The following is a 23,717-nucleotide window of genomic DNA, read 5'->3' on the forward strand; positions in this document are numbered from 1 at the left end:
ACTCTGTTTTTTGGGCTTTGTTTCAGTAGTTGTACCAAACCTTGATGCAATAACAGACTTCGAGAAAGCTACCAAACATTTTACTTTTTCTTTAAGGCTCCTCTCTTTGAACAGTTTGCCTCACATGTTTGTATTGGGAAATACTAGTTTATATTTTGTTTCTCTGGATTGGGGTATGGTTTTATCTTGGTCAGTGAACCCTGTACTTGGTTTTCAGTAAAGTACATGCACATCATGGTAAGATGTATTTTACAAATATAAACATAAACACTTAACGAGTTCCTGCCCCATTTAAAGTAAGCATATATTACTAAACACCATGATAATGTAAAACTAGTATTTTGACTCTGAAACCAGGTTACCACAATAAACATGCAGGTGATAAAATTTGTTTTCAGAATTTGTGACCACTGCTACAGTAACACTATGCTAACGACAGATTTGTGGCTTTAAGAAATTATACCCTTTCAGGTTGATATGTCGGGGGATCTGACATGCTGAAACTGCAATGCAGGTGGAGCGTCACACAGAAGCCTGTCACAAAGGTTCCTCTGCAGACCTGTGTCATACATCTTAGAAGGTCCCACTTTCTGGAGGTTTTTTCTTAGTTTTTCAGGATTTGGAGAAGATATCTGGATATCATGTTCCTGTCTTAATGGGAAGACCATCAGAGGAGACTAGTCCCAAAACCCAGTAGTCTTCAGGGAAATAATTTCAGACTCTCAGTTTTTTGGGACTTCACAATTCTGCAGTAAGGATAAATCTATTCTGTGGAGGAGACGGAACATTTTCTGGAGCTGGGTTGAGACTGTGGAATCATAGAATATTAGGGTTGAAAGAGACCTCAGGAGGTCATCTAGTCCAGTCCCCTGCTCAGAGCAGGACTAATCCCCCATAGTTGCCCCAGATCCCTAAATGGCCCCCTCAAGGATTGAACTCACAACCCTGGGTTTAGCAGACCAATGCTCAAACCACTAAGGACCATCACAAACCTCCGCCTTCCACTCCAAGTGCAAGGTGCATTTTGTTGACCTTGCTTTCTGTTACGTAAATATATAGCAATGTATATATTTTTAAAAGCCCAAACTGAAATCCTATCAAATTAAGACACTCCAGTACACAGACTTCTCTCCCTGAGATGACAACAAGTGAGACAGGTGTATAGTCATATTGCTTAAAGAACAGCTGGAAGGCCTTCAGATACCATGCTGATGACCATGGTATAAAAACCTATATAGACTAGAATTCCAAGACTTCAACAGTCCATGTATGAGAGAGGTACTGAAAAACAGCTACTGTAGATACACTGTCTCAGTAATAGACATCTTGCTTTCTATAAGCTTTCCCCTAGATACCATTGTTTTTTAGAAAATCAAAAAGGACCAGGTTGAGTGATACAGATAACGCCTTACTGTTACATGTTACCATGGTTTTCCAAGCTGATTTATATATGCCTAAGTGAACGTTCCAATGTTCCTAACATCTAGGGGAGACCTGTCACTTGAATTATGTTGGTACTGGAATCTAGAAAATCTAAAATCAGTATCATAGATGCTTAATGGGAATTGATAATAAAAGCTAGATAATCCCAGTAAGGGAAAAAGAGAGACTTTGCTTACATCCCTTCACATACCACTTGAAAAGTATACATAGATTTACGGCTGTAAGTCTCATTTATGCTACAATACAATAACTACAAGTACTGTTAACGTGAGCCCAAATAAACTCAATCTCCATCCCAAATGAGGCAATTTTGCTTCTGTTTTTTTCCCTTCTCCACCTTTCCTGAGATTCTTGGTCCACCTCTTCCTTTAAGGCTTTGTCTTAATTGACACAAAGATTTCTCTTTCTCGATCTCTCTTTTAACAATAGTTTATCTCACTGTAATATCCTAACTGGAGATAGGGCAGTTGTATAATTCAGAATGAGGTAACTAGGTGAGGTCAGCAGTCTTATGCTCCTCCTACTACCCCAGGGTTGACCTTGCCTCATTTACATTGTGATAAAAGGACAGTGTCTTGTCTCCACTATGTTTTTACAGTGGGATAGCTAACGAGCATTAGTTATCCTGTGGTTAAATTTCTCCTATTTTATTAGTGAAGATTTATCTGTGGTGTGTCTTGTCTTCTATTCCACCTTCCCTTCTGTGATGGCTGATTTCTGCTTTAGGAATGGCCTATGCAGGAGACCATTCAGCCCCTGTATCTATGCACGAAAAGTGAAATTGATAAGCTAGTGTGGTTTCTTCACATAGCTGCAAGTGAAACTGTCTAGTTCTCATACATTTTCCTTTGGTGCTTTTGCCCCCTCTCTACCTTCCAGATTTCCGTGCACCACAAAGGAATCTTAATCTTTGCAGAGAGGAGAATGGAAGGCAATGTGATACCCAAAACCTCATCTGTTATTGATTATATCTTGTCTGCCTTGAAATGTTTTTTCTACATTTAACTGCTAATCACGCTATTAGACTCTTTTTTAAAACAAATGGTAAGTAAATGTGGATAGAACTTGGTATTGCCATAGTAATTACAATGAGTCCAGATATGTAACTTAATTTTATAATTGAAGTCTCTAACGGTCATGGTGATAGGTTCTGTAAACGTTTAATACAATTGAATGTCATTGCATTCAAGGACTGAAGAGATGTGAGGAACCATAGAAAATGAGGATATGAAAACAAGCTAGTTTAGCTGGGCACAACTGCAATTTAAAAAAACCGAAACAAACAAACAAAAAAAAACCCTCTTAGCTGAAAACTCTTAGATGGTGCTAACACTGTACTCCTAAATCTTTCTCTGTGGAGTAAGACAATTGGATTGCTAATATGTGGCTTTCATTTCACTGCTAGGAGTAAATGGACTGGTCTTCTGTTTTTAAAAATGTAAATTTCTGAATAGAGATTTTTTTTTTCTTCAAGGCATAGAAATTACCGGTAATATTTACTGAACGTATTTAGAACTGAAAGAAAAGGGAGAAAAATTGAATAGGTTATAACCAGATAATACTTTAACTGCACGAGGGATTTATACATATGTAAATAAAGTTTAATTACAAATTTGTAGTGCCTTTTTCTGAAACTACTTGAATTTTTGCTATGTTATGTATTGTCATTTTTAACCTATGATATTTAAAATCTGTGAGATACGTTATTTCTCAATGTTGAAACATTATAAATGTTAAATATAGATTTAAAACCTGTTTTTTGTTTTTTGTTTTTTTTTTACAGGTATCGTGGCTTCTGAATCCAGCAAGAAGTGAAATAACAAGTCTAGATAGTGGCAATATAGATGACATTTTAAGTAAGTACTTTGAAACTTCTTGTCTTTGCATGTGTCTACAACTGTTCTTTACTTGTGTGTAAAACATGGGTTATTGTCAGATTAACTTTTGACCGGTGCTTTGAAAATTGCTATATAAATAGAAGTGTTAAGTATTACACTTTTGTCAGTGTCTTTGCCCAGAATTGGTTCTCTGAACGGAAGGGTTACTTTGAAAATGATCTTGCTGTTGTTTAAATTAGGATCTTAAGAAACTAAGAAAAAACTTGATGTCTGAAATGAATACATTATTAGTGAATGTGGGAAGTGTGACGGGTTCCCCCCAGGGTGCCACCTGGAACTGGGGTACCACTGAGCCCTCTGACCCACCAGCCTGGGCTCCCTCTCACACTGAGCTGCTGTGACAAGCTGCAAAGTACTCCAAGCTTGCACTTTCACCAGCATTCACACAAGTAAGGACACACCCACCTGCAGTTACATGCAGGCTCTCTAACCACCAGCCTAGGACCCCAGAGCAGTACTGTCCTGCCCTGGCCAGTATACGGGTTTAATACCCGGTCCGTCTCTCCCTCAATATGAAGAGGACCATGCATAGCTTGTGGTAAATGAGCTGAGATTTTCCCCAGATACCTTAGTCAAACTCACACTGGTTTGGATTAAAATATAAAATAAGTTTATTATCTATAAAAAGATAGATTTCAAGTGATTATAAGTGATAGCAAACAGATCTAAGCAGATTACCGAGTAAATAAACAAAAACACAAACTGAGTTTAGCATACTAGATAGGTTGGAGATGAATTAGCAAATTCTCACCCTGAGTGATAAACAGGCTGGCAGATTCTTGAGGCACAAGCTGCCTTTGCTTTGCAGCTTGGGTTTCCCAGGTTTTAATACACAGACTAGAAATCCCTTTAGCCTGGGACTATCACATCCCCCAGTTCAGTGTTTGTTCCTCAGGTCTTTCCAGCTGTGGTGTTGTAGGGAGAGTGAGGTACCATCATTATGTTATGTTCCCCTTTTATATCTTCTTCCCACTTTTTGGAAAGCTCTTTTGCTGTGACATGAATCAAACCGTTCCCATTGTGTAGAGCTATCTCTGAGAGGTTTCTATTGTACACAGTTCCTGGGGTAATCCTTTGCTTGTGTGCATTTCCTCAATAAGCCATTAACATTGTTTGACCTTTTTACTATTGTACCGGAAAGGCTGCTTGTGGGTGTGTTCAACCTCACAACATGTTTCACATACATAGCCAAACTTCATAGCTTCACATACGACGATAGCACATACAGTCCAACAAGATATTAATGTTTAGCGGATCAAGACTTTTAGAATGATACCTCACAACAATGCATACTTTGTGTAAAACATCTTAATTACATGACCGTGGTGAATAAGGGGGTGCCAGGGTATCACAGGAAGATTTTATATAAGAAAAATCTGTCAATAAAATGTTTGAGAGAGATCATCAAGCAGCTGAAACCTGCAAAAGATCCTAGTAGTCTTTCTTGGATAAATTATGCTTTTATTCTTGTAAGTGATATCCAGACACCACAGTTATTCACCCAATTTGAAATACACAGACAAATTGACAAATCAGTTATTGCTGTCTTATTGTGTTTGCTTTATGCAGTCAGATGATGTTCCTTGCATGAACAGTCTTCATCTAGAATCTAATAAATACCCAGTTTGCCTAGGGGTAAACTTTGACTGTGTTTTGCCTGACTAAATTTTTCTGTACACTTCAAATAGGTAAAGTAAAGTGGCTTTTTAATACCAGACGTTAGAACTGTAAAATAAAAAGGTTGTATGGTACTGCAGGATTGTTTCGTATAGTAACTGTATGATTCTGAATTGGCCAGTCTAGTTTTAAATTTCTTAAGTGGTAATCTGACAATGGAAATGATGGAAGCCCTTTTCCAAGGACATTCATCATTTTTTCCTAATATACATTTTAAATGGTCATTTTCTTAATTTCATCCTATTACCCTTATCAATAAGTACTTCATGATTCTTTGGGCCAGCTTAAATTCCTACATCTTCTGTGAATGTTCTTTAGCCTATTTAACACCATATAGACACAAAGATAATTAGAGAAAATCTTAAATAAGGCCAAACCTCACACTTATCTCTGCAGTATCCTATGGACACTTTGTTCCCCCACCCTCTTCAATTCATACTCCCAGAGGAATTCTGCACCAAAAAATTAAAAATTCTGCCCAAAATATTTTAAAATTCTGCATATTTTATTTGTCAAAAAACAAAATATCATCACATCAGTTTCAATTATTTTGGTGATTTATTTAAATATACCAGTCAATCAATATGTCCGTAACAATACAGAGAACAAAAAAGATTCTCCTAGGAGTAGAGAGTTAAAGAAACACCTATGACAACCCGGTTCCTGTTTCTCTGTTGTGCTTTTGTTGGGTACTTCTTGGGGGAAAGCTCTGCCTCTCCGATCCCAGAAACCCACTCTCCCTGCTACCCTGAGCCCATCTGCAGGGTCCCCCCCCCCCCAGCCCAGACACCGCAGCCTCCTACCTCCGTCCCAGAGTCCAGCCGCGGGGTGTGTCCCGTCCTCCCACCTCAGCCCAGACACCCAAACCCCTTACCCCCAGAGAAAGAAACAGCCAGATGTTGGATCCTGGTCATGTATGCAGTTTCCTACACACTGTCTCCTTCCTTCAAGACATGCTGGGAACTGCAGCTGCCCGGAATCCTCCAGCTCCCCTTCCCTCTGGCAGTAACCTGTATTTGCAAGCTGGAGAGCCAGGCTCTGCTCTGTTCAGCCACCCCTAGTGGTGGCCAGCAGCTCTGCAGCACCAATTCTGCAGGGGAAAATGAAATTCTGTGTAGAACATTAATTCTGCACAAATTCTGCATTGCACAGTAGTGCAGAATTCCCCCAAGAGTATATTCAATACCTTGCATTTTATCATTTTTTGTTTTTAGTCTATCAGTCAGTTTCAATCTGAGTCTTCATATCCAAGCCAATTTTAATTAATTTTGAGAGTAAGATTTCAAGAAAACACTATTTAAATGCATTTTTAAAATCCACTTTGTATTCTGTTCATGTAGTAACTCTGACCTGAAGAAGAGCTCTGCGTGGCTTGAAAGGTTGTATCTCTCACCAACGGAAGTTGGTCCAATAAAAGATATTCCCTCATCCACCTTGTCTCATGTAGTAACTTTGGTTTTAGAAAAAATTACAATCTGGCTTGTGTCTCAAGGTTTTTTTTCTTGGTAAACTAGTGCTGCTTGTTGTCTATAGTCTCAAGGTTTTTTTTCTTGGTAAACTAGTGCTGCTTGTTGACTATAGTGCTATTGTGCTTAAATAGTTAGTGATTTTTTTCCCCTCAGTATTTGTTCCATTATTTTGCTAGAGGTAAAAATGTAATTTACCAGATGGTAGTTACCAAGGTCACGCTCATTTATTAATTATGAGCCTATTTTTGCAGGCCCTCTCAGAAGCAGAATTATAAGAAGAAATAAAGCAGCAGAGCCCTGCTCACATTCACAGAGTACAGTTTGGCAGATCACTGCAGAAAAGACTAAGCCACAGATGTATGTTGATTTCTCTAGGTGTGCACATATATAACCAAACACAGGAAATGATTCTTCCCCTCAGGAAGAAGGCCAGCTGTCCAAATCAGCATTAGGGAATCAAATTATATTATATAATTTTGATTTCAAAGCATTAAGGACAGATTATTTTAGGCAGGGTATCAAGTGCTGTGACACTATACCTAGGAGGACATCTACAGAGCCATAGAAAAGTTACAGCTACATCTTGTCACCACCTTCTGCTGTGGGTTGCCATGCCCTAATGTCCAGGTTATAGTTCCTGGCTTCTGCTGCAATTGCCACGCCTCACTACCAACTCCATTCCACCCCTCCCCCTCAACCCCCCCCCATAGTAGCTGGCAATGAAGTGATGAGAGGGGCAAGTAGCCAAGATGTGGAAGGAAAAGTAAACAGTAAAGGGGCCTCTTTCCCCACCATTTCTTTCTTTCTAGCTCTCCTACCTCCATATTATAAGTCTAGGAGTTTCCTCAGCATGCACCAGTACAAATTAAATCTGGTGTGACTACTGATGGTGATAGCTCTCTTCCCCAATGGTCAGGGACTTAGCATTTTGAACTGGGGAAGATTTTTAAACCACAGTACTCTCCTTAATATATAGGTCCTAACATAGATGCCAAGTCCAGGCAGGCATCACCTCAGCCCTTTCCTGTGGTCATGAAAAATTTCAGATGGCATGAGGCCAACTCAACCCCTGTCAACTCCGGTGCAAAAACAAACTGGCACTGGTGCCTTTAGTCCCTCCACATGCATTCACAAGCAGTACTAATGTTGGTGAATAGTATTGCAAGTATGATCCTCTCAACCTAAAACGCCCATGGCCTACGTGTATCTGTCTGAAAAATATAAGAAGATACAAATCTGTTTTGTGGGACTTTGGTCCTTCAGGTGCAATAGAGATGCCCGTTATTTACCAGCTGTCTTAGTGATACAATGGGAAACTATGGAAAACTGAAACAGAGTCATCAGAAATGTCAATTTACAATTCTGGCTCCTCCCAGACACTGTGTAAAGGAATATAGATCATGTGGCAAACTGAAGCAGTCCCTGAAGTACAACAGGAGAAAATACTTCTCTGTTGTTGGGAGCTAGAACAAGTACAGGGTGCTGAGGTGAGGGCTGTAGCTGCCCTCAGTTCCGTCAGAGTGATCTGCATGACTCCCAACTGGCCCTATCTAGAGTTGGGGAGAGACACACATACGATTTGGTGCCAGCTTTTTTCAGTTTGGGAGTGTGCTTGAGCCACTCGCCTCCAGATCATCTCCTTGTGTTCAGGTGCAATACTGCAGGGATTCTAATGCTCCCTTTAGCTGTTCTGGCTCCACAATGATCTGTTGTTTTATGTGGCCCTCCAGCCAGGTCACTGCCCAGTCCATTCCCCTTCTGGGGTTAACAGAAAAGGCCAGAAAATAGGAAACTTCAAGACTGTCTCCCAGCCTCTGTCTGGAACTTGTCTGTCTTCTTCGAGTGATTGTTCACGGCCTTTCCAATTAGGTGTGCGCGTGCCACATGCACGGAAGTCGGAAACTTTTTCCCTTAGCAGCTCCCGTTGGGACGGCAGGGGAGCCCCCTACAGTTGCACCCTCATGGTGGTGTATATATTACCCTGCCGGCCTGACCCCCCCGCCCTTCAGTTCCTCCTTACTGTCCGTAGCGGCGTTGGAATGTTCTCTCTCTTGCTTGCGATCACTTAGCTTTTCATGCATAGTTATCAGTTAGTTATCAGTAGTTAGAAATCCATTGTCGCAGGTGTCTGGAAGCTACTTCCAGCACCAGCCTTGGGCTGTGGGGCATGCCGAAAGCCCAGGGTTTTAAAGCTTGTGCCACGTGCCGCAAGTCTATGCCCAAGAGCGACCCCCACGACTCCTGTCTCCGGTGTCTGGGAGAATCTCGTCAGGCAGAGTGCTGCAAGATCTGCAAGGCCTTTAAGTCGAGCACCAAGAAAGAGATTTTCACCTTAAGCAGTTGCTCATGGAGGCCGTGGTACAGCCTCTGACCGACCGGCACTGGCCCTGGCGTACTCGGTGCGAAGTGCCCTGGCATCCATGCGCGACCCAGCACCGCCCAGGCACCATAAATTATCAGCACCGAGACAGGGCAACAAACTTCGGCACTGGTCAACTTCGCCGGCACCGACTAAGCGGCACAAGGAAGGGGAAAGAGGGCGCTCTCCCCAGAGAGCGGCTAAGCCACCTCAAAGACGCTCCCAGCACACAGACACATTGCGGGCCTGAGCCAAGACCCGGCACCGTCGACTCCGGTGCCACAGGCTCCCTTGAGTCCAGTACCCATTGAGTTTAGTGCCGACGAAGGGCTGGAGAAGGTCCTTGAACACCCCTCCGCACCCAACACTTTCGAGGCAGCAAAAGATCTCCGTCCAGAGGGAAGCCGGCAATGGTGCACCGCTGTAGGTCACTGTCTCAGCACTGCTTCCGGTCGAGTTCGGTGTCCTATTATTCCCTGGCACCCATGACCCAGTGTGAGGTTACAGCACCGGAGGCGAACCAGCCAGCACCGCCCGCGGCGACTGCACGCTGGTCCCTGACACCATCGGTAGCCTGGCACCGATGTCACCGGCACCGAGTGCAAGACATTGGTCCCAAGACTCCCAGTACTGTTCACGGTCCCAGTCAGCCTGGCACCCTGCGACCACTCACGTTTGGCACCGCCCTGGTCCTGTCAGTCAGCGTCCTCTGGATCCAAGGCCGACTCCGGTCGCTTTCTAGCTATAGTAGACATAGAACAATAGCTAGCAGAGAATCCCAACCATCCTGGCAGCCGCAATGGGCGCCTCTGGGTCAGTGGCCCTTCTGGACCCCTTGGGCTTACCACCAGCAACAGGGCATTTTCTCCAGAGCATCTAGGTCTGGACAATCTAGGCGATGCCATGCCACACAGGCACCCATCAAGGACAAGGGAAGCCACTCTCTGTATGCCACCCCTGGACTCACGAGCAACCAGCACCCCTAGGCCCAATACCCGAGACGGTGCCATGCTCTGCGACACCTCGAGAGGTGCCAGCCCCGCAGGGCGCTGAAGTGACCCAGGCCTATGGGGACACACAGGAGGGTCTAGATGAGGACAACCAACAGCACCTCACTTCCTCCTCTTCCCCAGACAAGGCTGTGGTAGGTACGTCAGGCTCAGGACCATCACCAGTAGACCACAGGGCTCACCAGGAGCTGCTCCTCAGAATCGCCCTCAATATGGGCCTTCAGGTGGAAGAAACAGTCAAGCACGAGGATCCCATGGTGGACATTCTGGCCCCTGAGGGTCCCTCCAGAATCGCGCTCCCTCTCATAAAGATCATATAGTCCGACTACAACACTATTTGGCAGACCCCGGCCTCCGTCATGCCAACGGTTAGGGGGTAGAAAGGAAATATTTCACCCCTTCCAAGGGCTACAAGTTCCTGTTCTGCCATTCAACTCCTTGTTCCCTAATCGTTTCAGCAGTCAACGAAAGGGAATGACACAGCCAACAAGCCTCGTCCCCCAAGGCCAAGGAAGCTAAGTGTTTGGACCTTTTCGGTAGAAAGGTCTACTCCTCTGGGGACCTCCAGCTACGCATAGCCAACCAACAGGCAATCCTCAATAGTCACAACTTCAACTCTTGGACAGCAGTGTCCAAGTTTAAGGATCGCCTGCCCCAGGACGCACACCCTGAGTTTGCGGCTTTAATCGAGGAAGGGAAGGTGGTGGCTAAGACTTCCTTGCAAGCCTCCCTCGATTCAGCGGATGCTGCGGCCAGAGCCATTGCATCAGAGGTAGTCATGCGACGCTCAGCATGGTTCCAGGCGTCAGGCCTCCTTTCAGAGGTCCAGAATACCGTCCAAGACCTTCCTTTTGAAGGTTCGGGCATTTTCTTGGAGCAAACAGACTCCAGGCTGCATGGCCTCAAGGATTCTAGGACCATGCTGAAGTCCCTAGGGATGCATATGCTGGCAACCCAGAGAAAGCCCTTCAAGCCTCAGCCTCTGCAGCAGGGACAGTATCTACCCCAACCCAGGCAGGAGCCATATCGGAGGCGGGGCAGAAATAACAGTGCAGACAGAACAACACGCCTGACCAGGGCCAGAATAAGCCCCAACCTGGAAACAAGCAAGGGTTTTGAGGGTGTGCCCGAGGACAGTGTACCAACCCAGTTCCAGGATCCATCCCCATGGTTTTTAAACCGATTATCCCACTTCTATCGTGTGTGGTCCCATATAACGTCGGACTGATAGGTCCTACACACGGTACAGGTGGGATACGCTCTTCAGTTTTCCTCCTCCCCTCCCTCCCACCCACCTTCTGCATCCCTCTTCAGGGACCCCTTTCATGAACAGCTTCTTATGCAGGAGGTTCGTTTGCTCCTCAAGATAGGTGCGCTGGGGGAGGTTCCGCAGAAGCTATGGGGAAAGAGGTTTTACTCCCATTACTTTCTAATCTCCAAGGCAAAAGGGGGTCTTTGACCCATTTTAGACCTTTGCGGACTCAACAAATTTGTGGTCAAACTCCGATTCCACATGGTCTCCCTGAGGACTATTATTCCATCTTTGGAGCTGAGGGATTGGTATGCTGCCCTCGACATGAAGGACGCATACTTTCATATCGCTATTCATCCGGTGCACCGACGCTTCCTCCGGTTTTCTATAAACCAGCATCACTACCAGTTCACGGTTCTCCCATTCGGCCTCTCCACAGCCACCCAAGAGTTCACTAAATGGATGTCGGTGGTGGCAGCCTTCCTGCGGAAAAGGCAGGTTCAAGTGTACCCATACTGAAGAGGTTCAGTCCCACGTGACGATGGCCATGGACACGTTTCACAGGCTGGGGCTCCTCCTCAATGTGCCCAAATCTTCTCTCATATCACCCAAAGGTTAGAGTTCATAGGGGCATTCCTGGACTCGATACAGGCAAAAGTGAGCCTTCCAGGCCATAGAGCAGATAGTAAATACAATGCTTTGATATCCCACTACCACGGTCAGGTATCACCTACAGCTGATAAGACATATGGCAGCATGCACGTACGTGGTTAAGCATGCCTGACTGAGACTAAGATCCTTACAAGCGGCACCTTAGAGACTAACCAATTTATTTGAGCATAAGCTTTCGTGCGCTACAGCTCACTTCATAGGATGCATACTGTGGAAAGTGTAGAAGATCTTTTTATACACACAAAGCATGAAAAAAATACCTCCCCCCACCCCACTCTCCTGCTGGTAATAGCTTATCTAAAGTGATCACTCTCCTTACAATGTGTATGATAATGTAGCTCACGAAAGCTTATGCTCAAATAAATTGGTTTGATTATCATACACATTGTAAGGAGAGTGATCACTTTAGATAAGCTATTACCAGCAGGAGAATGAGGTGGGGAGAGGGATTTTTTTCATGCTTTGTGTGTATATCTTCTACACTTTCCACAGTATGCATCCGATGAAGTGAGCTGTAGCTCACGAAAGCTTATGCTCAAATAAATTGGTTAGTCTCTAAGGTGCCACAAGTACTCCTTTTCTTTTTGTGAATACAGACTAACAGGGCTATTACTCTGAACCCTTACAAGTGTGGCTCGCACTGTCTTACCGTCCATACAGAGATCCCCTGGACTTCGTGGTGACAATCCCAGGTCAGGTGCTACAATCCCTGCACTGGTGGCTGGACCGACCAGTGGTCTGTGCAGGGGTCCCCTTCGCCAAGCCCCAACCTTCTCTGATGTTCGTAACAGACATGTCAGATCTGGTCTGGGGCACACACTTAGGGTACCTGAGGACACAAGGCTTGTGGTCGAGGGATGAGATACCTCTCCATATCAACCTGAAGGAGCTCAGGGCGGTTCGTCTGGCCTGCCAAACCTTTCATGCCACATTACAAGATCACAGCGTGACAGTCCTGACAGACAACACCACCACCGTGTTCTATATAAACAAACAAGGTAGACCCCACTCCTCACCTCTCTGCTGCAAGACTCTTCTTCTCTGGGACTTCTGTATAGCCCGATCCATTCAACTCAAAGCATCCTACCTCCCAGGAGTGCAGAACAAGCTTGCGGATCGCCTCAGCAGATCTTACCACATGCACGAGTGGTCAATCAGGTCAGACATCATACAGTCAGTCTTCCAGAAGTGGGGTTATCCCCAAGTAGACCTCTTTGCCACCAAGAGCAATAGTCAGTGCCCTCAGTTCTGCTCATTCCAAAACCACAGTCCAGGCTCAGTCGCTGATGCATTCTTAATACCATGGGGCCAGGGTCTGAAGTACGCCTTCCCCCCGCATCCCGCTTGTCCACCGGGTCCTCCTCAAAATTCGCAGAGACAGGGCGATGGTAATCATGATCACCCCATCTTGGCCCTGACAGCATTGGTATGCAATCCTTATAGAGCTGTCCGTGGACGCCCCAATCGCTGTGCCTCTCCACCGAGACCTGATCACACAGGACCACGGGCGCCTCCTTCACCCGAACCTGCAATCTCTGCATCTCACGGCATGGAAACTCTGTGGCTAAATTCCATGGAGAGACAGTGCTCTCAGTCGGTGAGACAGATTCTCCTCAGCAGTAGGAAACCTTCCACTAGAGCTACCTACCTGGCAAAATGGAAAAGGTTTTCCTGTTGGTGTGAACCCAAGCACCTTCAACGGCTCCAGACTACCATCCCAGTTATTCTAGAATACCTCCTACATCTTAAGCATCAGAGTCTATCCCCTTCGTCCATCAGAGTACACCTGGCAGCCATTTCAGCTTTCCATCCAGGGGAGTCTGGGCACTTGGTGTTTTCTAATCCCATAGTGGGGCGATTCCTCAAAGGTCTGGAAAGGGTGTTCCCATATTCTCGCCCACCTGTCCCAATCTGGAACTTAAACTTGGTCCTCTCCAAACTCATGAGCTCACCATTTGAGCCCCTGGCCACTTGCTCCCTCCTCTACCTTTCTTGGAAGGTGGTGTTCCTGGTGGCCATTACTTCAGCAAGGAGGGTGTCCTGAGCTGAGAGCCCTCATCTCTGAACCATCTTACACAGTGTTTCATAAGGACAAGGTACAGCTTAGACACGCCCTAAATTTCTCCCCAAGATGGTCTCCCAATTCCACATGGGTCAGGCCATTTGCTTACTGGTGTTCTTTCCAAAACCCTACACGAGCCCAAGACACCACAGCCTACACATCCTGGATGTCCAGAGAGCCCTGGCTTTCTACCTAGAGCAAATGAAACCTTTCCGCAAGTTGACCCAATTGTTTGTCACCATAGCCGACAAAATGAAGGGTCTTCCTGTCTCTGCGTAACACATATCATCCGGGATCGCAGACTGCATTCGCGCATGCTATGAGTTGGTAAGGTCCCAGCCCCAACAATTACAGCCCATTCAACCAGAGCACAGGCATCTTTGACAGCCTTTCTGGCTCAGGTCCCTATCCATGAGATATGTAAAACAGCCACCTGGTCTTCAATGCACACATTTACAGCCCACTATGCTGTTAACCAACAGGCCATAGATGATGCAGCAGTCGGCAGAGCTGTTCTCCACTCAATCGTTCCATGACTCCTACCCTCCTCCTATGGTAAGATTGGAAGTCACCTAATTGGAATGAATGTGAACAATCACTCGAAGAAGAAAAGACAGTTACCTACCTTTTTGTAACTGTTGTTCTTCGAGATGTGGTGTTCACATTCATTACAATACCCACCACCCTTCCCCTCTGTCGGAATCAATGGCAAGAAGGAACCGAGGGGGGTCGGGCCAGCAGGGTAATATATACACAATCATGAGGGCGCTACTCTAGGGGTCTCCCCGCCATCCCGATGAGAGCTGCTAAGGGAAAAAGTTTCCGACGTCCGTGCACGCAGTGCGTGCACACCTAACTGCAATGGACGTGAACAATACATCTCGAAGAACAACAGTTACGAAAAGGTAGGTAACTGTCTTTTCTTGGCTTCTTTTATTCTTAACACCTATACAACCTCTCCTGGTTCCAGCCCATTGACCCTGTTTGGGTGGCTAAGTACTGTTTCTTCAATCCCACCACCATTTTCCATGGGTTGTTCCTACCTTTACCTTGCGTATCGGCATCTTCACAAAATCTGCAGACTCTGCTATACTCGCCCTGACTTTGTGATGCCTTGAGGATTCTCCTGGGGCCAGCTACAAAGGTGCTTCCTCAAAGCTGCTCTCAGCTCCCCTCTGCAGCAGCTGGACTGTATTGCTAACAGCCTCTCTGCTATTTGCCTTAAGATAGTCAGTACCCCTCTCCTTTAAACAGGAGTTTCCCCTCAGCTCTCTTGGGGATTAGGATTCTATCTCACACAGCCTCTCTGGTGTGGAGCAGTCAGTATTTCCCTCTTTCTAACAGGAGTTCCCCCTCAGCTCTCTTTCTTGAACAGAGGTTGTATCCTAGGCCCCTTGCTTTCAGCATACTCAGTATTTCCCTCCTTCATTCAGAAGTCTTTCCCCCCCTCTCCCACCTTTCTCTGGGAGTTGGTTTTATAGTTTAAGCCAGCTGCAGGGCTTATGCTAGCTTCCTTCAGCTGAGCATCCTTTCCAGTTAGTCCCCTAGCTTTGAGGATTTAGGAGACAGCCTTTCTTGCTGATTTATGTCCATGTTCTGAGGAAGGAGACAGCCTTTATGCTGGTCCCCTTCTCCTAGTTGATCCCCGATTGGTTAGGAAAGAAGGGAGCCTCGCCCTGCCCATTCTGCCAGTTGTTTGGTCCCAGGCCCTCAAAGAAACAGTGCCTGTCTTCTTCCCAATCACTACTTATTCCTGGGAACACTTCCTCTCTGTCTGCCTTTAAGTTCTTGTATATCTCTGCTGGACCTTCCAGATCCTTTAAAGACCATGCCAAGTGGTGAGGTGAGCTGACCACTAGGCCCTTCTGCCCTGAAGGGCAGCCTACCCCACCACAAAAGCAAAGGGCCACCTACAGCTTTGGTTAAAATGAGGTCATTGGACACTGTCCAGAGAAGGTACTCTGTGGAGTTTTGCAAGAGTAGGGCTACTGGACTGTGGTAGTACAAATAATAATCACGACCACCACCAGCACAGAAACAGCTTTGTTCAATTCCCAGTCTCAAGCAACCCATGCAAATGCCAGGATATGAATAAAACAATCCATCATCTACATTAGGTCAAAGCAATACAGCCTGCTCCAATTTGTATTTGTATGCTCAGAGTACTAGGAACAAACAGAGCAGGACTCCATCTAAACAAGTTATTGAGAGAGTCTTAACTTCACGTTTCCATTTTACTATCCCACAAACAATTCTTTGTTTTTGCTTATGGATATCAGCTCTTTTCCTTTCCTGATTTCAGTCACTACCATTTGATCTGACATGTATTTCTAGGGTCTCTTCTAGGATCATGGTAGTATTAAATACTGGCTTTCAGGGGAAAAAGGAAATTCACTTCTCTCTTCCTTGAGAACTTTCTTGATCAAGGATCTACACACAGAGAGAGCTTGACACAATTGCACAGTGTGATACATTTTCTGTAGCAGCTTGGGTACATGATGGTGACAGGGAACTCAGTCGCAGACTTGGAATGGTGATGAATATGTCATGTACAAGGAAGGTCTCATCTCAGAACAATGTTAACAGAATGTGAAGATAGCCATTGTCACGGTTCCTCCCCCACTCTGAACTCTAGGGTACAGATGTGGGGACCTGCATGAAAAACCTCCTAAGCTTATCTTTACCAGCTTAGGTCAAAACTTCCCCAAGGTACGAAATATTACCCCCGTTATCCTTGGACTGACCGCTACCACCACCAAACTAATACTGGTTACTGGGGAAGAGCTGTTTGGATGTGTCCTTCCCCCCAAAATACTTCCCAAAACCTTGCACCCCACTTCCTGGACAAGGTTTGGTAAAAAGCCTCACCAATTTGCATAGGTGACCACAGACCCAAACCCTTGGATCTGAAAACAATGAAAAAGCATTCAGTGTTTTACAAGAAGACTTTTAATAAAAAAATAGAAGTAAATAGAAATAAAGAAATCCCCCCTGTAAAATCAGGATGGTAGATATCTTACAGGGTAATTAGATTCAAAAACATAGAGAACCCCTCTAGGCAAAACCTTAAGTTACAAAAAAGATACACAGACAGAAATAGTTATTCTATTCAGCACAATTCTTTTCTCAGCCATTTAAAGAAATCATAATCTAACACATACCTAGCTAGATTACTTACTAAAAGTTCTAAGACTCCATTCCTGTTCTGTCCCTGGCCAAAACGACTACAGACAGACACAGACCCTTTGTTTCTCTCCCTCCTCCCAGCTTTTGAAAGTATCTTGTCTCCTCATTGGTCATTTTGGTCAGGTGCCAGCGAGGTTACCTTTAGCTTCTTAACCCTTTACAGGTGAGAGGAGCTTTCCCCTGGCCAGGAGGGATTTCAAAGGGGTTTACCCTTCCCTTTATATTTATGACAGCCATAATAGAAAACTAGTGGTGTCAAAGAAACTAAATCCAATCCCGATTGAAGCCTTTTGGGAATGCTAATCTCATACAGAGGCATGCTTCAATGAAAGAGTTCTGATGAGACCTATCCAGTAATTCTGCTGTCTCCTGTATATTTCACCTAATCACATATATTGGCAGAGTTCAAGGTCCCATTGTATATTTTCCATCCGTTCAACTGGTGAGTGCAGAGAATCAGGTCCACCGATTAGTGAACCAGGCAGAGCTATCCTTAGGTCAGATGCCAGTTGGAGATAGTGGAGGGGGCTCATTGGGGTCCCAATTCAATCCAAGGAATAGGTACCATATGGAGAGAACGGCATACACTAGCTAGAACGCATGGGGTCTTGGAGCAATGTTTCTTCCATAGATAAGTTTTGTTTCATTTCTGATAGTCAAAGTGTCTGGTATAGTTTACATAAACTAGGAAGAACATGATCATCCTTACCCCAGAGAAAACTAACTTCTACTATCTTGGGTGAAACAAAGTTTCCTATCTCCTTGTGCACTGCCTGCTAAAGGGAAGATGAACAGCAAGACTTACGTGGCAAAAGTCAGATTAAGCAAAGTAGAAATTGCACCTAGAAACGTCCTCACCCCTTATAAATCATTTTGATGGTGGTGATTATTAACCTCTTTGCCTCTAGAAACAGCAGTAAAGTGCACTGTGGTCTCTCTCTCTGTCAGGACCCAGTATATGAGGTGGTGAATGACCTCTTGCAAAGCTAGGAAGTGTCTTTGCTATGTCTTCCCACCTCTTCCACTGCTCCCAAGGACAGTACAAAGGATAAGAAGGAAAGATCATAACTGTTTGTTTCTTTCTGACTTAAGAGGCTATGGCTTTTAGGTCTGATTAATCTAGCATTGGACTTTCCAGTGTTTCTGTCTCGCAAAAGAGGTCTGCTGTTGCAAAATTCAATCCTCTATCTGAGACCAGACAGGTTCAAAATGGAAGTGATTATCACTATCTTTGATCCAAAAAGTCAACAAATAGAACTTACTCTACTGCCTTGTGCAAAGTCCATAGTTCAACTGCTATGTTAAACAAGTGAATCACAGCCTTGAGTTCCTCCAGAAGGGCCTTCTTGTGCATATATGAGTGAGCAAAAAGATTGTCTCTGTAGGATAATGTTAACAGCATGTTAAAAAAAAAAAGGAAGTTTTGTACAAATTCTAACGTTAAATACTTCCTTTCCAGCCTTATGAGGAACTGGGCAGGATGTGAAGGAGAGGAGGAAGCTGGGATTGATTGGCAAAGGAAACTGGAAATAGGAGAGGTGTAGGAGAGATTGGGAGCCAGGCACAAGTTGGTTCACAGAGACAGGATGAGGAGCTAGGAGTGGGGGAACTGGGACTGGCTGGGCAAGGGGACTTGGGCTGGGAGTTTGTGTGTGGTGTGGGAAGAAACAATGGGAGTTGGGGAGAGGACACTGGAAGTGGGGAGTGTGTGTGTTCGGGGGAGACACTGGAAGTGGGGAGGGAAGACTGGTACTTAGGGGAGTCCAGGACTGCCTGGGTAAAAAGACTTGGATGAGGAGCCATTGGTGGGAAGAGACAGAACTAGGCCAGCGACAGACTGGAAGGGACAGGACCGAAGGGCTAAAGCTTGAGCAGAATAGACAAAATTATCTCTGCCCACTAGAGCGCACACACTCCTGCAGACCTGGAATGGGGATTCCTGAGTCTCGCTGTTCTGCTGTTGGCAAGTATCTGTGAAACCCACTGCCCAAGTATTTCATCCCCCTCTAATGTTGGTTCACACAGAGGATGACCATGTACTATAACTATCATTTACTTCATCAGCTCCAGGAGCAGAGGTCTGTGTGGTGGATCAAAAAGCATTAACCCTGCTGCTGAACCATGTGAATGTCAAAATGATGCCACATAGAATCATAGAATATCAGGGCTGGAAGGGACCTCAGCAGGTCATCTAGTCCAACCCTCTCCTCAAAGCAGGACCGATCCCCAATTTTTGCCCCAGATCCCCGAATGGCTCCCTCAAGGATTGAACTCACAACCCTGGGTTTAGCAGGCCAATGCTCAAACCACTGAGCTATGATGGGCTTTGTTTTTTCTTCAGTTTGTTTTTTTAAAAACCTAGAAGATTATACATACAGCCATACTGAATGAACATTTTGGTTGCAAAGCTGAGCACTCAGGAAATTCCAGAATAAAGGTTGTCTGTGCAACTTTAATTTCGCTCCCTAGAACATATGCATTATGATAGTCTTGAATTAAATTAATATATATTTTTACACAGCACCCTATCTCTTTCAGTGCACAAGATGGACCATGCTCTGGAAATGAATTGGGTTTGTGTATTGAGGTTTTTGTCTGTAGGGCCGCTGCCTCCTTGTTGCAGAAGTTAGAAGGTGTGTACTGAATGAGAATGGGATTGCAGGAAGAGAAAGGACGATAACATGGTTAAGGCCCTGCACAACTGGATTCTATCCCTGCCTCAGCCACAGAGTTCCTATGTGGTGCTAGGGAAATCACTTAAACCACACATTTTACAAGTGATCGGTAATCATGTGTTTCTTTTTTCTGGGTGCCTGCCTTGAGACTCTGGAGTCTCATTTGCAGAAGAGATGAGCACGCTCCATTGCAACTGAAGTCAGTGAGAGCTGTGCTTTGGACATATAAAGTTCTTATATAATGCTAAGTACTACAGCAAATAAGATCCTAGGCATCTCAAACTGGGCACCCAAAATTTGGGGTTACTTTTGACCTTAATCTCTCTGTAACCCTTTTCCATCTGTAAAATGGGGATATCTCCCCTTCACTTCACAGGGGAGTTTTGGAGTTCATCAACATTAACTGCTTTAAGACTCGGATACCATAGCGATGAGCATAACAGAAAAGCTCATTAGGAAATTAATAATTCTGACTTCAGACCAGGATTTGTATATTGTGCAGTAAATAAGGCCTAGGGCCAGACATCAAACAATGAGGAGAAAATAAAATATTGAACTGCTGCTCATTAAGTAAGCATCATAAGAACATAAGAATGGCCATACTGGGTCAGACCAAAGGTCCATCCAGCCCAGTATCCTGTCTACCAACAGTGGCCAATGCCAGGTGCCCCAGAGGGAGTGAACCTAACAGGTAATGATCAAGTGATCTCTCTCTCCTGCCATCTATCTCCACCCTATGACAAACAGAGGATAGGGACACCATTCCTTTCCCATCCTGGCTAATAGCCATTAATGGACTTAACCTCCATGAATTTATCCAGTTCTCTTTTAAACCCTGTTATAGTCCTAGCCTTCACAACCTCCTCAGGCAAGGAGTTCCACAGGTTGACTGTGCACTGAATGAGACGGGTTTGTAGAAAAAGTATATGCTCATCTATAGAAGATTGTTTCATAATGCACACAGAATGGGACCAAATTAAGGTTTCACAGACAACCTTAATTCTGGCATTTCCTAAACTTTTTGAGTGCTCAACTTTTCAACCTAAATGTTAAATGTTCTTGTCATTTTGCGTGTGTATGTGTATGTCTTTGTCTGTAATTCAACATCCCTCATAAGTACTATATCCTTTGGTTTGGAGCAACCTGATAGAGGTCCAGAAACTTCTCACTTTCATCTGTCACAGATGCTAAATGTTATTGATTTGTTGTTTAATTATTTGTATTGAATGCAAAGAACTGAACTCTAATTGTCTAAATGTAGCTTGTTGACATTGTAAATACACTTGACATAATGGAGCCCCTTCCCTTTCTCTTCCCATATAGACTGTATCCATTTATAGCAGTATTTCAGTTGACACATCCCATTCACTCAATTTGTAACAGCCACTAGATTGTAATCTCCATAATCTGGAAATGCTTGTTCTTGTTGATAGTCTCTGATTTAAGTGCTGCAACAAGTGTTTGCATTACAACATGACATTGTTTTATGTTTTGTTTTTTTTTTCCAGACAATGCTGACGTTGCTTTAGTTAATTTTTATGCTGATTGGTAAGTGTCAAAAGCTTTTCTATTTCACGTTAAAAATCTCTGCATGTTAGAATAGGACAATTTCCATCGTAACAAGTCTTACCATTCTAATCAAAAATACAATACTTGTCATTTTTAAAACCAGTTCTCATTGTTTTTCATATAAAAATACTTTACATGTATGCAGTATAGTGTGCTTCATCAGGAGAATCTGACAGGGAAAAAACTTTAGCTTAATGATAGTGAATGGCAGTAAGTATTTAATCAGTATTGCCATAACTTCTATATAAAGCTGTTCTGCGAGGGGGAAAATCCTCTTAAGTTTTTGAGCTCTTTTGTAATGAATGATAGCCTAAAATATATTATTTCTCTTTCTCCCCCCCCCCACCCAAAAAAAAGAAAGAAAGCATGGGAGAGTTGCATTAGAAAATCAACTCTTGTTGACTATGGAAGATTATCAAAGTAGAAAATTAGTGATATTATGAAATCACAAGAGTCATGAGGCTGAAACTTGTGCAGTTGAGAAGGGAAGGCATTTTTGGGTAGATTGGTTAAACTTTTAAAACACTTATTTAAATGAATATGTTTAGTATTTTTCTGATTAACTAATTACAAGAAAATCTAGTGTCTGATAGAGCTCCCTTAAATACTATATGCTGATTTTTTTTTAAATGTATCTTTAAACAATAAAAAGGTTTTTCTGCTCCATTCTTGATATTTATAAAGAGTTTTTTCAGCATTGGAGAAATTTACTGACTTCAGTGAAACCAACAACCTGAAAAGTGATGCTAAATATAGAAAATTTATCATACTGGAAAAATAAATTACTTTTTCTGTTACTGCTTAAAATGTTAGGAGTTATTTGTAACTGTAGTAGGTACATTATTTTCTGAAATTTTTTGAGACAAGATGTCTTTTTAGCTCCAATGACTAATATTCATTTAAGGGAGAAGATAAACTCAAAACATCCTTGCTCCTTCAGTTAAGGTTTGAGCGCTAACACTATGTATCCTGAGAAATCAGAGGTCTTCTAGGAAGATTAGATTTGGCATTCCTAAAGTAAAAATCAAGCAGAAGAGACAAAATATCCAAGCTTCAAGTGTATCTCAGAAGGAAACAAAAGCAGTTTTAAAAAAATCCTTGTCAGATTTTACTTACTGATAATTCATTCAACTGCTCTCAAGTGATTAAAATTATATTTGAAATTTATTTGAAAACTTAAGATCCCATCTTTTCTGTATATATAAGTTGCCAATAAAAATAAAATATTTTTAAAAATAAAATACATCTCTTCTTAGGACTTGTGCAACTTCTATGTTTAGACTAGTTTTAATTTAAATCAATTTAAAAACCAATTTAGTTAAACCAGCAGAAACACCTCTGTGCACCCACTTAAGGTATGTCTGTGCTATAGAACCTGTATGGTGACCTAACTATTTCAGCATAGTCCCCTAGGGTAGGCACAGTCTATAATGACAAGGAACTTTTTTTTGTCTGTGTAGGAGAACCACCTCTCTGAAGAACAGTAGCTATGTTGACAAAAGCCCTCTTCTTTTGAGGGCTACATCTACACTGAGGGGGTTTTGGCATTGCTGTGTCAGTCAGGGATCCGTTTTTTTCACACCTCTGACCAATGTTAACTATACCAACATAAATTAAGTGTAGACCAAACATCTTATCAGTTTAACACTGGTTATATTGGTTTAGCATGTGCTTGTAAATTTGCCACCATAAACTAAACCAATATAAACTGTGTTTATACCAGTGTGCGTATTCACACAGAAGCTTGCACTGGCTTAACTAAATTGGTTTAAAATTACACCTTTTGCTAAATAGGTGCAACTTTGTATGTAGACCAGGAGTTAGTGTATATTCAATACAGAACTGTGTTATACGTGTTTGTTTTTTTTATGGTCTCTCTTTGATTGGTACAGCTGTTGAACCAGAACAGTAGGCAACCAACTTGCCCCAATAACAATGGTGTCTATTTTCAAAGCACTGTGCAAATATCAACTAATTAATTAATCTACAAAACCCTTCTATGATGTACTTTGGTATCCCTATTTTAGGAATGGGTACAGTGAGATTAATTAAATCACTCCCATTGACTATTTTCTAAACTTGTAATCGGAGCCATTTCCCCAATGCTACAGAATTCCTGTCTTGGCAAAGAATTGTAGTCCTGAATCTAAGGGCTGGTCTGCAATTGAAAGTTGTAAATTAAAACACACTATCTGTTCCGGAATAACTCCCTGTGGATATTCAGGAATAATTTTCATGTGTAGACAAGCCCTAAGGGATGGTATAACACAAACTTGCATTAAAAAGCTAAGGCTTGATCTATATTTAAATTTTACTGTCATAGCTGTCAATGAGGAATGTAGAAAAATCACGCCCCCTACCCAAAGTAGCTATGCCGGCAAAAAAACCCTTGCATAGACACAATTATACCAACACAAGTCCTTTTGTTGGTGTAGTTTATTCTGT

At 43.4% G+C, this 23,717-nt stretch overlaps 1 protein-coding gene across 4 annotated transcripts in view; it reads left to right on the plus strand.

Annotated features, from left to right (window-relative positions):
* Positions 1-23,717, plus strand: part of ERP44 (endoplasmic reticulum protein 44) — a 127,690-nt gene that overhangs the window by 19,155 nt on the left and 84,818 nt on the right. For 2 of the 4 annotated variants that reach the window (XM_073332522.1, XM_073332523.1), the window contains exons 2-3: positions 3,227-3,299; positions 21,212-21,251. In XM_073332522.1, coding sequence (XP_073188623.1) covers positions 3,227-3,299; positions 21,212-21,251 — 113 coding nt within the window. Of the gene's footprint in view, positions 1-2,322; positions 2,488-3,225; positions 3,300-21,211; positions 21,252-23,717 lie in introns of those variants that run through there. The other 2 variants (XM_073332524.1, XM_073332525.1) reach the window with 2 other exon arrangements.

The sequence above is a fragment of the Lepidochelys kempii genome, chromosome 2 (assembly GCF_965140265.1).
Source record: "Lepidochelys kempii isolate rLepKem1 chromosome 2, rLepKem1.hap2, whole genome shotgun sequence".
Lineage (NCBI taxonomy): Eukaryota > Metazoa > Chordata > Testudines > Cheloniidae > Lepidochelys > Lepidochelys kempii.